At 37.1% G+C, this 18,928-nt stretch overlaps 1 protein-coding gene across 1 annotated transcript in view; it reads left to right on the forward strand.

The window, feature by feature from the left end:
- LOC145981835 (uncharacterized) overlaps positions 1 to 18,514 on the forward strand; it is a 52,869-nt gene extending 34,355 nt beyond the window's left edge. Inside the window, exon 2 of the mRNA XM_083115276.1 lies at positions 17,744 to 18,514. Coding sequence (XP_082971402.1) covers positions 17,744 to 18,142 — 399 coding nt within the window. The 3' untranslated portion in view covers positions 18,143 to 18,514. The remainder of the gene's footprint in view (positions 1 to 17,743) is intronic.
- Positions 18,515 to 18,928: the final 414 nt, after the last annotated feature.

The raw sequence follows: 18,928 nt of genomic DNA on the forward strand, positions 1-18,928 counted from the left end.
CTCTTGTGTTGAATGTTCGGTGGAAGAGGAACGTAGCTGGAAGCACGAAGAGGCGAGAATCGGTTCACGTAAACGGTTAACGTGTGAGGACTTCCACACAGAGACCATCCCGACCCTTTAGCCTCGAAATCGTCATGTTTCTTAACCAGCTCATTGGTAACTTTATAATAGAAGTTGTCCAAATTTTCGACGTCCGCCAAATGAAGAGTCTGGTTTTTTGTACAATGATAAAAAATACTCGTTGTGCCATCAACTTTCTCGTATTCAGAAAACAGAACAACATATACTTTTATAGAGTTGTTTTCAAGTTTATTTTTTAGAATATTTAGTACAGATGTTTTCGTTTCGTCCAAGAAACTAAGGATGTCACGGCCTGGTTCTGACCTAATTGAAAAATCCTGGAGTTGGTCGTTGAATGCAGATCTAATTGGTTTGCGTTCATTAGATAATTTAATTTGCTTGGAAGTGGAAGCTTCCGTATCTGCATTATCGATTTTCCTTTTCAATGTTCCTTGTTCGATCGATGGTTTGCAAATTTTGAGGTGTTTACTTAAATTTGCAATACTGATCATCTTTCCACATCGAGCACAAGACTTAGAAGGTAACAAACGATTAATTCTCGAATCTGTTTCGCTACATCTTGCCCTGTGCTTGCTAATATTAGTTTTAGATATTAATTTTTCGCAAGTAACACATTCAGTTTTATCATTTTTTCGATTAAAACTGGTGGTGGATGCCATTATGCTTTCTCCAAAAAATCACAGAAATCAAAAAATGTCTAGCGATACAATTTTCAGGTATGTTATTTTATATAGAATTTCTTAGAGTGATTACAAAACTCAAAAATTCAATCTACTGTAAATAGAATTTCGGGTATGTTATTTATATATAATTTCTTGTGTGCGAATACAAAAAACTCAAGAATTCAATCTACTGTAAATACAATTTTCAGGTATGTTATTTTATATAGAATTTCTTGAGGTAATTACAAAACTCAAAAAAAAATCAATCTACTGCAAATATAATTTTCAGGTATGTTATTTTATATAGAATTTTCTCAGGGGGAATACAAAACTCAAAAATCCAAGACAGTTCAGTTTTAACGTGTTCATATTTGAAAAAAAAATGCAAAAATACGCCTTGGAGATTTCAACCAATCCACTTTACTAGATTGGCGAAACTCTTAACTATTGTTATTTAGAACCTTTAACCTTTTTTTTGGTGACGTAGAATACGCGTAGAGAGGTTGGGTTTAGTGTGTCGGCCGAGTCTCGGTGTCCTCTGTCCTCCCATACCAAAATAAACACATCACAATACAGAAATAATGAGAGGCGTGTGTGTGTGTGGCAGAGAGATCACATCGTTCCGAGAGGTTTACAAAGGTCACAATATATAAACATTTGACCGGGACTTGGAAAATTACAATACAGTGCATTCATCCTTCAAGGATGAGAGAGTGCATTATTTACTCATCGCGCTGTGTCAGCACAACAAATAAATGCGTGGAACATAGAGAGAAAATAAGTTTTTGAGGTTTTGATAAAATTTTCGTAGGTTTGCAACACTGTGGCTCACTTCAGTAAATTGAAGTGAGTTTTTGATGTTTTGGTGCTGTTTTCTTCGCTGTGAAACATCGTCAGCGCAATAAATAAGACGCAGAACGTGGAGTGAAAGTGAGTTTTTGAGGTTTGGCGAGCCCCACCGAGCCCCATTTTCGGTCCGTGAACTCTCTAAACTGCACTACTAGTTATCTTGGAAACAGTGAGACTTAGGACAAATCTGTTTGCGGATTCGTCATGTACGCCTATATGTAAGTAAAATATGAATAGAACCTATTCTCGGAAATCCAAAATGGCGACCGGAAGTGGGGTTATCTTGGAAACGGCAAGACTTAGAAAAAATCTGTTTGCAGATTCGTCATGTACGCCTATATGTAAGTAAAATATGAATAGAACCTATTCTCGGAAATCCAAAATGGCAACCGGAAGTGGGGTTATCTTGGAAGCAGTAAGACTTAGGAAAAATCTGTTTGCGAGTTCGTCATGTACGCCTATATGTAAGTAAAATATGAATAGAACCTATGCACGGAAATCCAAAATGGCAACCGGAAGTGGGGTTATCTTGGAAACAGCAAGACTTAGAAAAAATCTGTTTGCAGATTCGTCACGTACGCCTATATGTAAGTAAAATATGAATAAAACCTATTCTCGGAAATCCAAAATGGCAACCGGAAGTGGGATTATCTTGGAAACCGTAAAACTTAGGAAAAATCTGTTTGGGGATTCATCATGTACACCTATACGTAAAAAAAATATAAATAGGTTAAGTTATATCACATAAGATCGTGGCGTTCGTACCAAGTATGAGTGCGAAAAAAAAGAGAAAAATAGGAAATTTTGCTAAAACATCGCTAAGCGCTAAAACATCGACAAAACATGACAAAAAATTGTCATTATATGTCAAAAACTGATTTTCAATTGATAAAAAAAAGGCTACAAAAAAACTCGTACCAAGTATTGCGTTGAAACAATCAATATGCACTACTCCCTGATTTTTTTACTTATCCAAATTAACTATGCCACACTCTTTGTTGAGTGGTTGTTCTGGTAAAGAATCAGACATGTACACACCTCTGAAATTTTTGATGCCCAGTGGCTTGATTAAAGCTTCAATATCTTGGTTTGTAAGCGGCTCTTGTTTTTTTTAAACTTATTCTTGGCTCCCTTAACACCTTTGTCTTGTTTCTCCATGGCCAGGTTGTGGCGCCTCTGCTCATCTAATTCTGCCATATTCTTCTTGGCATCTATTACTGTTTTTGCTATGGCAGCTGATCCCCAGCCAAGCTCCCAACAGCCCCAAGTGCTGCTAAGATGGCCGGGATAGTAAATATGAATCCCCCACATGTAATTTTTTTCTTGATTGCTGTATTTTTTTTTAATTGGGGGGTACTAAGTAACAATTTCATACCATGGCCCTTGGCAATACAAGAATTTTTTTTCTTGCGCTGCTTTTTGGTTAAAAGACTATCAATAGTTTTAAGAGATTTAAGACCTGCATAAGGTATCTGATACATAACACCCTTGGCCTTCATTGTAGGTTTATTATATACATATTCACAACCCCCACCCCAGTTTTTGTTTGCTGTTCATAGCTATGGTGGTTCCCAATGCTGCTATTCTCTCACTTAAAGAAGCATCTTTGCTTACAAATCTACCAAATGCAGCCTCTTCTAATTTCTTATCTGCAACATGTCTCTTGTCAAGATCAGAATGTGTGTTGTATGCTATGTCATGGTCTCTACAAGCAGCATCTAGGGGATTAACACCAGGATCACCTCTGTTTAATCTATGATCTAGTTTTGTGCCTGGACCACAATACTGATAGCCTGGAATGTGTAGTTCAAATGGCAGCTTGTTTATAATATCATTAACCAACCCCCGACCCTCAGAGATATTCCAAAATTTAGGTGGTAGAATATTAATAATTTTTATAAGATATCCAATCCCCTTAGTGTCATTCACTATAAAATTAGACAATTTTGTGCTTATCATGTCCATAATTCCAACCTTTTCATTGTAAAAATTGTGGTTGCCAGCATTTTCCTCCCCAGCTATGACCAGCAACCTATCTACAAGTTTCCTGACATCATCAACCCACACAAATTCTTTAGGCAGGGTGTTGTATTGTTTTATTCCACTGCCAGTCTTGATCTGTGACCATATGGGCTTGATTAAATTGTTGTATTTTGCTCCACTGCTAGACTTGACTCTTTTTTGTGTGGGATCATTGTTCTGGTATAGAGCATCTGATTTTATTAATATTTCTTTGTAATCCTCATAGTCTTGATCTGTATAGTTGCCAGGTCTCTTCCTAGTCATCAGTTCCCACAATCCAGGTGTTCCGAGATACTTAACAAAACCACCTTTTTCTCCAAGATGAGATTCTGAATATACAATTAGATCATCTCCCATAAATGTTACTCTGAAATTGCCAATTCTATGTATGATGCTACCATCACGCTCTGTGTCAGCATATAAGCCAAAGACCTCATCTTTGTTGTCTTTAGGTGTGCTTAAATATTTTTGAGCAAGAAGACCCAATTCAATAGGATCCTGAGTAGCTTCAATTCTTCGAGGAGGAACAGGACTAGGTGTATGAATACTAGAAAGTGGGGTGATTGGATAATCTAATATGTTCCTAGCAGCTACAGGTACAAGCTCTGTGATCAAATTTTGATTTTGCTCTGTAACAGTTTTGATATTTTTACCTAATTCACTAATAGCATCAATAATAGGCTGTTCTGTTTGCTTGTGTTTTTCATAAATTCCTCGGTTCTCTGATTTCCATCCCTTATATCTTTTTACAAGATAATCTCTTAATTTAAGATCATCAATGATTGGCCTTTTCATGGTTATTTATATATGTTTCAATGTATAGAAAATTGTTGATTTTATTTCTATATTTACCAGTATTAGGTGTTCTTGTCATATCAATTGTGACAAACCCATAACTGTCCTGGTTCCAGCATCCACTGCAAAACTTGGAAAAATCATTGTAGATCAAGTCCCCACCTACCTATTCATCATGTATGTGTTTGAGGTTGGTATGATCTTGATGAAACACACATATAAAATTGCTGTTGTCTCGGATCAGCTGCTTCGGTATTTTTGAAAAAGTCTGTGCCAGGTAGAAGCAATCAATGTTTTTGTGTCGGCCCTGTGTAAAGAAATTTCTAACCTTGTTTTGATTATCCAGTATAATGTCATCAAACACAACAACAGAATTATCGAGACATTCATGGAGTGGCTTATCATCTGTTTCAAAAGTGGCTATATCCAGTCCATGATATAGCTTCATCAGTTGCTGATATTTTAATTGTTCCCAGCTCTTAGAGAAGACATACAAGTGCCTGTTTTTCCAGTCTAACCAGTTGGGTGCCAATAAAAAATTATCAATCATTAGTGTAGTTTTACCACAAGCCGATGGCCCAACAATAAGACATCTAATATTATCAGGTAGCAACTTGCCATTTCTCTTAATCTGCTGTTCAGGTTCTGGCAGCCTCTTTATAACATCCCAGGTGTTCATATTATTATTTTGTTTGCATCGATCCAGCTGTGTTCTGGGAGTCCTAGCCATTTGACAAATAACTTGTTGCCTTTTCTGCGGATGATTTTTTCTATGAGATATGTGTCAGGCTGTTTAGTTTTGGTGAGTTCTTCTTCATAGAACCTGCCTTTGAGAATTTCTCCTCGGTGATCTTTTATTATATATGTGTTAAGGGTCCCAGGTTTAACTTGAACCACTGTAAATAATTCAGTGCTCCAGTTTCTTGTAAAGCCTCTTTTGAATAAGTGCTTATATTTGCTGATTCTTACTTGATCACCCACCTTGTATTTGGCTTTTCTTGTTGTTGGCTGGTATCTAGGATAATAAACAGTTCTGATCAATTTTTGCTCATCAGATGAAGTTACCTCAGAGGGTTTCATGTTGATTGTGGAATGGACCGAGTTGTTATATTTATGTAGAAGTTCTGGAAGAATATTAAGCCATTTATAATTACCTTGGAGGGTAAATTGTTTATACATATGATTTTTTAGGGTTTTGTTGAATCTCTCTACAATTGAGGCCTTGAGATCACTGTAACTCGAGTAATGTTGTATTGCCTGGCTTTTAATAAATTGTTGGAACACTGAATTATAAAATTCTTTGCCATTATCTGTTTGCAAATAGCGCGGTGATCTTCCACTCTGATTGATGATTGTCCTGATGGCTTCTGTAACACATTTTCCAGTCTTGGATTTGAGTGGCACAGCCCAGGCAAATTTTGAAAATGTGTCTATGACAGTGAGTAGATACTTTTAGCCCTTGTTGATTTTGTTTAAGTTTTTCAGCTGTCCACTTGCCATCTCAATCAAGTCGCTCTGCCATAAATCATCTATGCCTTTTGTGACTACTGGCAGTCTCTTAAAATTATGTCTGGCTTGTCTGTGTAATTCATCAACAATAATTTGTCTAGACAAGAATAAACAAGAATATTGCAACTATAGGGTGTTCAGCAGCTGATACTACAGGATTTTCTAAATACAGTTTGTCTCCTATTTGTATATTAAATTCCAGAGAGCCATCATCTTCAGCATAAGATGTTTCTAATGTATTGGGATCTGTAAAATCCTCTAATTCTACACTGGTGATTTTTGGTTTGTTGTCAGCATTTGTTATTGATAAGGTAGGGTAGTGGTGTGCCTGTGGTTGTAGCCAATATTTGATCTTGTTTGGTCTAAGTGTGCCCCCAACAAAAAACTGGTAATAAAATTGTGCAGGGGACAGCATATATATTTTGCCACCTGGTGTAAATGGTGAATCATATTCTTTGTTGGGGATACTGTACAATTCAAGAATTACTGTATGTTTAGGATTCTCGATTATGCCGGTTATTTCTTTTTCTGCTGTAAGCAATCTACTTGTTACAGGATCCTATTGAATTGGGTCATCTTGCTCAAAAATATTTAAGCACACCTAAAGACAACAAAGATGAGGTCTTTGGCTATATGCTGACACAGAGCGTGATGGTAGCATCATACATAGAATTGGCAATTTCAGAGAGGTAACATTTATGGGAGATGATCTGATTGTATATTCAGAATCTCATCTTGGAGAAAGAGGTGCTTTTGTTAAGTATCCTGGAACACCTGGATTGTGGAACTGATGACTAGGAAGAGACCTGGCAGCTATACAGATCAAGATTTATGAGCATTACAAAGAAATATTAATAAAATCAGATGCTCTATACCAGAACAATGATCCCACACAAAAAAGAGTCAAGTCTAGCAGTGGAGCAAAATACAACAACTTGATCAAGCCCATATGGTCACAGATCAAGACATGTAGTGGAATCAAACAATACACACCCTGCCTAAAGAATTTGTGTGGGTTGATGATGTCAGGAAACTTGTAGATAGGTTGCTGGTCATAGCTGGGGAGGAAAATGCTGGCAACCACAATTTTTACAATGAAAAGGTTGAATTATGGACATGATAAGCACAAAATTGTCTAATTTTATAGTGAATGACACTAAGGGGATGTGGATATCTTATAAAATTATTAATACTCTAACACCTAAATTTTGGAATATCTCTGAGGTCGGGGGCTGGTTAATGACATCATAAACAAGCTGCCATTGAACTACACATTCCAGGCTATCAGTATTGTGGTCCCGGTACAAAATTGGACCATAGATTAAACAGAGGTGATCCTGGTGTTAATCCCTAGATGCTGCTTGTGAGAGACCATGACATAGCATACAACACAATTCTGATCTTGACAAGAGACATGTTGCAGACAAGAAATTAGAAGAGGCTGCATTTGGTAGATTTGTATGCAAAGATGTTTCTTTAAGTGAGAGAATAGCAGCATTGGGAACCACCAATAGCTATGAACAGCAAACAAAAACTGGGGTGGGGGTTGTGATATGTATATAATAAACCTACAATGAAGGCCAAGGGTGTTATGTATCAGATACCTTATGCAGGTCTTAAATCTCTTAAAACTATTGATAGTCTTTTAACCAAAAAGCAGCGCAAGAAAAAAATTCTTGTATTGCCAAGGGCCATGGTATGAAATTGTTTGCCTTAGCACCCCCAATTAAAAAAATACAGCAATCTAGAAAAAAATCACATGTGGGGGGCTTCATATTTACTATCCCGGCCATCTTAGCAGCACTTGGGGCTGTTGGGAGCTTGGCCGGGGGATCAGCCGCCATAGCAAAAACAGTAATACATGCAAGAAAAATAAGGCAGAATTAGATGAATTGAAGCGCCATAACCTGGCCATGGAGAAACAAGGCAAATTTGTTAAGAGAGCCATGAATAAGTTTAAAAAAACAAGAGCCGCTTACAAACCAAGATATTGAAGCTTTAATCAAGCCACTGGGCATCAAAAATTTAGAGTGTGTGTGCATGTCTGATTCTTTACCAGAACAACCACTCAACAAAGGAGTGTGGCATAGTTAATTTGGATAGTACAAAAATCAGGGCACTCACTGGATCTGTTATCTCAATATTTAAAAGATGAGGCATTTGTGTTTGATTCATTTGGAGGTATTCCACCTGAAATTTAATAAAATATCTAAATTCAGCTAATCTTTATTACAATAATGCCCGTGTTCAAAACTTCAAAGATGTTAATTGTGGACATTTGTGTTTATCTGTTCTTAGATATATGTCTCAAATAAATAAACCATCAATTGAAAATTTTCAAAAGGCCCTGTGGTATCTGAAACATCATGGGGTATTCCATCTCACCAGCCAAAATTCAAATATTGAAACTCAGATTACATGATGATATAGTATATCCCAAAACAATAGCTCTCAGAGCATTTTACGGCATGTACTTGATCCCTAATATTACACACCACAACAACACAATTGCAGTAGGGGATCAAAAATTGTCATCACTCAGGGCAGTATAATCTGTCACTCTAAATGCTCAATTACCCAGAGGTATAGTATTAACTCAAAATTCTGTCACTCACAGAGTAGAGATTGTATCTGCTACAGAAACAGTGGATCTGGGTACTATAGGAGAGCTGTTAGTCTTTGAGAACAACACAAAACTTGAACCAGCCATCAAACACACTGCTATTAATATACCTAAATTCTTAGCCATAGAGACTCTAAATATTCACTGTAATGTGGCCGAGGGTATGATCACCAAATCAAATGGCGTAGGCACTCACAAACAAACTGGCATCATTGCAACATTCAAACCTAATTCTGAATTTATGGAGCCCATCATCTACACTCCATCCCCAACATTATATTTTCCTGTGTGTCATAATAGAATAGATTACATTGAGTTGATGGTCACTAATGAAAAAGAAGAATTAGTTGATTTTGCTGGAGCCACAACAACTGCTATCATAGAGATTAATATTTAAATAAAAATACATACAAAAAAAAATGGAAAATATTGAGAGTTATGAGCTACAATCATTCCCCCCAAACAGGAGGACCTTTGCAAATTTAAATCAACCCAACACAGAGATTGAGGTTGATCTTGATGTAGGGGATGGCTTTATACACCCCCACAGAGCAGATCTATACATCAAATTTGATGTTGTAAAGCTCGATGGTACAGATTATCCGGCAAATTCAAATATAAGATTGGTAGACAATTTTGTGCAACATCTGTTCTCTGAAATTGAGATCAGAAAACATGGTGTTGTTATAAACAGAGTGGATTACCCCGGCATTGCCTCTACAGCTTTGGCCACACTAAAATTATCCAAAACCGAGGCTTCTTACTACAAAATAGGCGGATTTGAGGCTGGCGATAAAATATTATCCAAGAGCCACACTGTGCTGTTCCCCATGCGCCTGATGCCAGGATTCTTCTCAGATTACAAAGATATTATGTGGAAGGGTGGTTTAAGAATCACATTTAGAAGAGCTGCCAATGATAATAATGCTTTGATGAGGTACAGTTCATTAAACTCTACCGGGGAAGCTCTGCCTAATACCCTAGATGATGAAGGCAAGTGCCTTATTCAGACTATGGAGCTAAGAATCCCGGTTGTTGAATATGAAGCCAGTTATGCTCTTAAATACAAAGCAGATATAATAAAAAATCCACAGGTACCTTTACAATTTTATACATATCAATGTGTACAGAAGCCTGCCACTGGTACCTATTATGAGTTTGATGCTACAAATTCATTCTCCAGTATACAATATGACATGCCGGATTTTGTGGTGGTACTGTTTCAGACTGGAAGACACAACAATCAGGAAAAAAATTCAAGTAAATTTGATAGCTGCAACATCAAGAACATATATCTTAAAAATGGCAGAAATGAGGTGTTCCCTAGATAAAATTATAATTTAGACATGTCCAAGGATGATTTCCTTAAATTATATGAAGCATTTACAGCATACAAAAGGCTCACTACTGGCAATACCGACATGTATTACACACCAGATGAATTCAAAGCACAGAGACCCATGTTTGTTATCAACACTTCAAAAAGGAAACAAGTTGTGGTTAATGACAGGACAAACATTAAAATTATCTGTGAATTCCACGAAACACTCCCTGATGACACCATATGTAGTGTTATTCTCATAGGTGAAAAATCATATGTTTATGATGTAAGAAATGAAAGAGTCACAGAGCAATTCTAGAGGGCCTCTGCATATTGCACAAGTTGGGCCTGGTGTATAATTAAACTTAAACCGGAAGTAAATATGTATGTGTATGTGTGTGTGTGTGTGTGTGTGTGTATGTGAGGTGTGTGTGTGGGTGTGTGTATGGGTGGGTGTGGGTGAGGGTGGCTTAGTTTTAGGTGTAGCCAAAAAAAATATCAAAAAGGGCATATTTTTGACAGGATTATGGACAAAAATCTCACAGATGTGGCTTTTGTAAGTGTAGCCAAATCAATCTGAGGGGGCTCATCATTTCACAGGAAATTCCCGAGTGCATTTTTACGAAAATCTTGGATTACACAGAGTTCTACACTTTAGCAAAAAACTCATAAGGGCATGTTGAGCTTGTTTTAAGTGTAGCCAAATCTGCCTGAGGGGGGTTCATCATTTCTCGTCCTGGTTATAGCATCAATTATACTACTCAACTATATTAAATAGAGCACTTGAGCCATACAAATCCACAATTTCTTAGATTCTGGTACCACAGAATCCGGTACTTACAGCCATACCAAACTACAATAAACTGCAAACACTTTCATACAGAATCTCCATCTCACGAAGAAATAATTGTGTACTGTAATACTGTGTCCATACACTATTTTATGTAATCATTTCATGTATGTAGTAATGTTATTTTCTTGTATACTTTTAAATATTGTAATGGGAAATTTAATAAAGTGGTAGAGCAAAACAATAACGGGGGGACCGTAATTCGAGCAAAAGACGTCCCAGTTTATTCACAGAGGCACTGGGACAAAGCGTATGCCCTCGAATGCATACGGGTGGAGGTTTGGTAACATTCGGGGGTTCCCCCTTTATTGTTTTTGTAGAACAAGAGAAGAAAAAAATATTCACTATAAATTTAAAAAAGAGCTACATGGAAACCCGCGGCCCAAAAGTTTGAAGCACCGCTTGCATCTCCGCTTTATTGTAGAACCGTATAAAATACTACAACGTTTGCCGTGCACACCAATCATTCTAAATTGTTTAACTTCAATGAAAGAAAGACTGTAATAGATTTCTCAAAAATCACAGCAAATTGATTTTTGATTGCAATAAATGTGACTGTCGGAAACAGTGTCTTGTCACAACAGCCAAAAAAAGCACTGAAGTCTTTATGACATGTTCATATTTTGTTATTCAAGACTCGAGAGCCAGACCTAGACAGGCATGTACAGTGTCTCTCAAAAGTTTTAGGACAACGACATTTTAAACGAGGTAATTCAATTTACACAAACCGTTGGTGGGTTGCGTGCAGAGTTAGGCTCAATTTCAGGGTTGCCACATGCACAATAGTTATATATAAAACACGCGAAAGAAATATAAACAAGTATTATTGTATAAAATTATTAAAAATATCACTATTATATCGCAAATGACAAAATTCTTTCTGAAAGAAAAAAATAGGTTTTCTAGTATTTCATCACTGATGAGTCTACAGTAAGGAAAAGAGGTGAGAGGAAACGAAAGGTTACAAAGGAGAGGAGAAAGAGAAAGCGAAAGGAGAAGAGGAAAAGTAGAGGAGAGAAGAAAGATAGGATAGACGAGGAAAGGAGATGTAGTGAGGAGAATGGAAAAAAGATTCCAGGAGAGATGAGGAAAAAAAGATCAAAGAAGAGAAAAGAGGAGGAAAACGAGAGGAGAGGAGAGGAGGAGACGAGCAGAGGGAAGTGGAGAGTAGAGTAAAGGAGAGGAAAAGAGAAGATCGAAAAAAGAGAGTGCAGTGGAGTCGGAAATCTATGACAGGAAAGGAGATAAGAGGAGTGGAGAAGAGTGGGATGGAGATAAGATGCGAGAAAAGTAGGGAAGGCGATATGAGATAAAAGCAGAACAGAAAGAGTGGAGAGAAGAAGGAGAAGGAACTGGAGAGAAGAGGTAGTTGCAGAAAATATCGTCTGAGCGTCAAGAATGGATGCATTGGTCAAATTATCGACATGAAACATTCAATAACATTTTGAAATGTATTGGAGAATATATTAGATCGGTGCGAAATGCCTTTTGGCTGAGTTCAGAGCAAATTAAAATCTTCCATGTAAGATCTTTGATTTTACCTGCGATTACACCACTAAAAAAATGAACGTAATTTTTAATATTTATAAGAATTATTCAATTTTTCTCCACTTCTCGGTTCGTTGAAATTGAGATTTTGTAATTCAATATTTCCCCTCCCCCCGTCGTTAATTCCAAACTGAATCATTCCGTTTCACACGGCGTGGACAATGAACACAATGGGATATGTCTAAAATTTACGAAAATTTTCTGCCACCGGAAGGGTTTGAACCTACGACCATCAGATTGACAATCCTGAACGGTAGCCACTACCCTACAAGCTTTAGCTCCTTAAACCAGGTAGAAGAACCACTACACCACGCCTTTACCTTCGAATGAAACATCATTTTTTTTTTTAAGTATTCTGTCCCTCCAATATTGTAAATGTCGTTTGGTATACGTGTAGTTGAACTTTTACTTTAATTTTGATTTGCTTTCTTGTAGTATAACCGATATCTTCGAGAAATAATTTTCGAAGTGATTAAAAACGAGAATATTGGTAGTTGTGAAAATGCGAGTTATTTCTTCTAACTTATTATTGTGATTAGACATTACTAATGGAAAATAACTAGAGGCTTGAACATTACAGGACGATGTTCTTTTCCTGTGATACTGTAACAGACAAAATGCTTGTTTACTGATGCAATTCTTGTGTCCAGAACAGTCTTATGAAATGTATTTGCTGTTGCGTAAGATAACACGAAATAATTACACCATGTGCGAACTACCAAATCTGCGCAACGTTATACGTAAACAGGCGGAAAATTTTATTCATAAAATCACTTCACATTTGACAGTGTTAGTCAAGAGAGACTCGTGGGACACTGTGTTAAGATGCTGGACTAAATCCTTCTAATTTTTCTTCCTCGAAGAACAACAATTTCTAAGGAAGAGCAACAGTGATGATCTTTCTTATTTCTTTAAAATGCTTACACTTTCCTTTAATTGGGTTAAAAATAAATAAGAATATTGCTTGCATTTCTGTCATTGACGTAGATCAGAGAGAGAGAGACAGACAGACAGACAGATATTACAAAATAGTCCAAATAGTGCGAGCGCCATTAAAAAGTCATGATAATTCTATGTTGCGTACTTAGAATTATTCATACAATAAAGAACATGTCTAATTGTGAGTTAACAAAAAGAACAATAATAAAGAGACATTTTCGCATCACGATTGCAGTTCGAAAAAGTCGGGACAGGGATTGAAAGTAACGCACTGTCCTGACTAAATCGATGAATCGGACGTCTGCTAGCCTTGCATCAATTATTATAAAACTAAAACCACCCAATATTGCAACTTGAATACTTTTGCGCATGAAACAGAATCATTTATACAAAAGCAAAATTGAAATTTTTACTCATTTCAAAAATCGACGATGTTATTTTCGTATTTATTTATTTATAGGTTCACATTTAAATATTTTAGGGTTCGAGGGGTGAGCATGGTCCACATGGCCCCTCCCCTGGGTACTGACCTTACGTAGACAGTGGAAGACAAATTTTGGAGAACCTTTCTATTAAATTTAGTATTTACATTCACCTTATGCTCAGATAGGTTAAACCGTTTATTGACAATCGTGAACTTTTCGTTTAATAGATAATATTTGGTTTTAGACGACGGGAGAACATTGGTCGAATTTCCTTTCTTGCTCTTTTGAGAGAATATATACTTCTACAATAGCAATCGCGTTCGGAAACCGTAAAAAAAATTACTTGGTTTTCAAAGGCAGACAAGCTTGGTACTCTAGCTTGCTCGCGATCAAAGTGACTTACTCACGCTATTCAAGGCCGCTTCTTATCGCAAAACACTGTGCTTCGATGCACAGTGTCTGCACCGAGCACGTTACAAGTGACCCGAGTCGAATTTTAAAGAGAATCTGAACAATGGTAGATTTCATCAGAGGCGGCTAGGTAGGCACCAGCTCAACATGCAATAGTTTAAGTGATAATTCCTGACAAACAAAAAACCGTATTGAATAATGATTGGGATAGTAATACGCGTATCCGCTCCTTTTTAACAATGTAAGCTCGAAGACAATCTGTATTCCATTTATTTATATTGGCAACTTGGTCAACCGGAGGTTATTTTATCGCCTTCCATAATCGAATTGTCTGATCGATTGTTTTTTGTTTACCCAGGAACATGCCCCATAGGAGATTTCCGAGACCGGGTTACGCTACTCACTCGTAGCTCCCCAATTTCTTCACGATGGTGGGTTGCCACCGGTCCCATACACAGGCCGAGAACCTAGAGAGTGAGCATAGGCGGACTCGAATCCATGCCGTCCTGCAGTCGGAGTCCAAAGCACAGCTCCTTAGACCGCACGGTCACGGAGGAGGACATTTCTTATTTTACCTTTGGCTAATCGCGACGATGAGGATGAATTATGAATAGAAAAATAAGGAAGGTCACGCACAACGTAGAGGACGATCTTCAACCTCTTAGGTGACGAGTTCAAGCCCTAAATATGAGGATTTCAAACTTAGACGACCTCAATTTCAAAATTATAAACAAAATGCCTACTTACACTAAACTTCTCATCAAGGCCAAAATAGTGTGTAACTGTGAAACTACCCCTGAATACAAATTGACATTTTTTTCCATGTGAGTAAGAATTAAATGTGTGGCATACAGAGATAGATGATACCTTTTGAGAAACAATTAACTGTACCCTGTCCCAGCATCTCTGGAGCAAAACCGCGCATAGCGGAAGAGAAGTGGAGAGGGAAGAGGGGATCGAGTGGACAGAGCGAATCAGTGCACGCTGCTGGGCAGGCTGGTAACTGCAGTGGTTTTCCTCCCTCCACGCAATCCCATTCCTCTCACGTGTTCATCGCTGCTCAGATACTTGTTTTCGTTCACCTGCTCCAGAGATAAGTGGGACAGAGTGTAGTTCGCATACATGTAGCAAGTAAAGAAACTTTTCCCCGAATGAAAATTCCACATAGTTTTAAAACGTTTGTTTAAGCAATGAATGACTGGAAATCTTGCCAAAATCTAGTGGTCGAAAATTAATTTCAAGACATTTCATATCTATTCACCATATTCCAAGTTATAAGGAACTATTTCGTAGATGTTCATGAAACAGTTATATAATTACAAATAAAATATATTCACAAGCTTAGATATACTAATACGAAGAAAGAAATTCAGAGTTAAATTTCAAATGCATGTGTATAAAGTAATTCTAGAAGTACAGAGCTATATCTGAGTATTTAACTTTTTTTTGCAGATAACGTTTACAATATTGAGGCGACAGAATAATTAGGAACTGTAGCTCCAAGAAAACAAAGGGCGTAGTGTATTGGTTAAGAGTTCTTGAAAGCATTGCGGTCCCATGTTCGATTTTCCTTAAAAAAGAATCCCTTCCATTAAACAAGAGCATGGTAACATTATTTGTAATAGCAGTATATAGTGGCTACATTGTTCTGCATATGGAAATTATAAGAAAAAATAAACAAATAAATGAATTGACACACGTTCAACGGGATATTTTTATATATAAGATCGTGAATTATGACACTCTAACGATAATTGTGTACTGCTTCAAAGACATTAACAAATATTCATGAAATAACTATTTATATGTGTGCATATTCAGGACATGCTAATTTTACCCCTTTTCCCACTTGAGTTCAATGCAAGGATACCTCCGCAAATATCGAATGAAAAGTTCTCACCATGTGCAATTCTCCATTAAATGTTTTCGCCGAGTCGTACTACTTTCGTTTTCTTTGTTACAAACACGTACTTGTTTGCACGTTACATGTAGGAGAGTTACATCTACATTTCACATTGGTCAGCTGCTTCTATACCTGGCTTATGGAGCGAAAGCTTGTTGGGTAGTGGCTACTGTTCAGGATTGTCAATCTGATGGTCGTAGGTTCAAACCCTTCCGGTGGAAGAAAATTTTCGTAAGTTTTAGACATATCCCATTGTGTTCATTGTCCACGCCGTGTGAAACGGAATGATTCAGTTTGGAATTAACGACGGGGGAAGGGGAAATATTGAATTACAAAATCTCAATTTCAACGAACCGAGAAGTGGAGAAAAATTGAATAATTCTTATAAATATTAAAAATTACGTTCATTTTTTTAGTGGTGTAATCGCAGGTAAAATCAAAGATCTTACATGGAAGATTTTAATTTGCTCTGAACTCAGCCAAAAGGCATTTCGCACCGATCTAATATATTCTCCAATACATTTCAAAATGTTGTTGAATGTTTCATGTCGATAATTTGACCAATGCATCCATTCTTGACGTTCAGACGATATTTTCTGCAACTACCTCTTCTCTCCAGTTCCTTCTCCTTTTTCTCTCCCCTCTTTCTGTTCTGCTTTTATCTCATATCGCCTTCCCTACTTTTCTCGCATCTTATCTCCATCCAACTCTTCTCCACTCCTCTTATCTCCTTTCCTGTCTTAGATTTCCGACTCCACTGCACTACCTTTTTCGATCTTCTCTTTTTCTCTCCTTTACTCTACTCTCCACTTCCCTCTGCTCGTCTCCTCCTCTCCTCTCCTCTCGTTTTCCTCCTATTTTCTCTTCTTTGTTCTTTTTTTCCTCATCTCTCCTGGAATCTTTTTCCATTCTCCTCACTACATCTCCTCTCCTCGTCTATCCTATCTTTCTTCTCTCCTCTACTTTTCCTCTTCTCCTTTCGCTTTCTCTTTCTCCTCTCCTTTGTAACCTTTCGTTTCCTCTCACCTCTTTTCCTTACTGTAGACTCATCAGCGATGAAATACTAGAAAACCTATTTTTTTCTTTCAGAAAGAATTTTGTCATTTGCGATATAATAGTGATATTTTTAATAATTTTATACAATAATACTTGTTTATATTTCTTTCGCGTGTTTTATAAATATCTATTGTGCATGTGGCAACCCTGAAATTGAGCCTAACTCTGCACGCAATCCACCAACGGCTTGTGTAAATTGGGTTGCCTAGTTTAAAATGTCGTTGTCCTAAAACTTTTGAGAGACACTGTACAAGTCGAGATGAGACAATCAAGACTCGATGCCATATCCACTGGTTTTGTTCTCGTTTAGATGTTCGCAAAACCATCTCGGTACCATCTGTAGTCGCATCGTGTCTCTCATGAGCAAATAATAATAACAATGTCAGAAACTAAGATATTTTGGAACAAATTTATTACGTAATTACAACTGCATGACAATCAATTTTGAAAGCCCATTTCAAATATTTCCACGAAATTGTTATAAGGTAGACTTATTTCTTGACTTGTAAAGGAATGCAGAACCTACCAAAATATTAAGTAAACCTATGCCTCACAACTAAACAGGTATTTCAAAAAGTGAGAATAATTCCATGGTGATGTCTGACTAAATCTATATATATAATTTCTTCATAACGACACGGTTATGAGATTAAGTAATATTTTAGAATAGTTATTAAAAAAGAGCCAGTTTTCTTTAAGTAAAATGTTTTACATTCCATTAATAGATTGTATTTCTGATGTCATTTAAGATAAAGCCTACTTCAGCACCATCTATCAATTCCACAAGTAAACTTGCAGTTTCTGATCTTCGAACACAAACCACAAGAACTTCGTCGTCTCCAAGAACGCCGGAGGCAAACACAGGACAAACCCACCCAGAAGGATCCCTTCGGAATGTTCGCGAAGTGCAACTAGAGGCTCCAGACCCTGGAACATTGAACATCGCGAAGGAGAACGAAGGACTGGAAGGGAAACGGATGAGCAAGAGGAGCACGCTGAGGGACAAGCTGCGATTGGCTAAGCAACTCACAGAAAACGCCAGGAGTGGACCTCTTGTAAGGAGATCAGGTATAACCGGAGCGAGGAAATATCAAGCTGAGCCACAGGAGAGAAGAAGCCGCAGCAGAAGTGGGAAAAGAGCTGGATAAGTTAGTCGACTGTTAGGCAGGAAATCCATAATGAACGTTCAGCACGGTTCGACATGGCGACGCACCAGCACACACTTAATTTCCGAGGAGGCATCCGCTCATGTGCCGACCTGAACCGAAATGTGCCGAACCGAGTCAAGCGATCGAAATGGTCTACTCCACTTTAATTCTCTGCAACAAAAAATGAACGATGCTTGTCTGTGGAGTGACGTGCGTGACTACAGTTCACAATGGATTTCTTCCCATGTTATTGGACAGAATCCATAGCAAGCAAATATAATTGACCGTGGCATAAAAATATCGTTAAATTCACAAGGTAGCCTATTTTTTTTCTGGAATGTTAATAAAATTATCAATAAATAATTTGCTTCAAAATAAGGGGAGTAGTTTTCATAAAGAGCTAATTTACAGCAAGGTAACTTGTATTCCTATCTTGGTTATTTTAAGTCGCTTAAGTTAAATTACTTTGTATTCCAAAAATATAACGAAAGCAAATATTCATTAAATCGAAAAAATGTGGTGTGAAATGCATATTTTCAAAAGAGTCAATGCTTCCAAAATTATATAAAAAAATATAAAACTTAGATTTTTATGTGAGGGGTCACAAAACATAAAAATCATGGCTAACATTTCCCATTAATTTTCAAAGATTTTCCTGAAGAAGATTTGTAAAAAAAATAATAACAAAATATAATACCAATGGATTTAATATACTTACTGTAGGCTATATATAGTCGTGATAAATTTTAATGTACCAACACACTAAATGCATAGCCTCGAATGTAT

Source organism: Lepisma saccharinum, chromosome 30, assembly GCF_977018435.1.
Source record: "Lepisma saccharinum chromosome 30, izLepSacc3.1, whole genome shotgun sequence".
NCBI lineage: Eukaryota > Metazoa > Arthropoda > Insecta > Zygentoma > Lepismatidae > Lepisma > Lepisma saccharinum.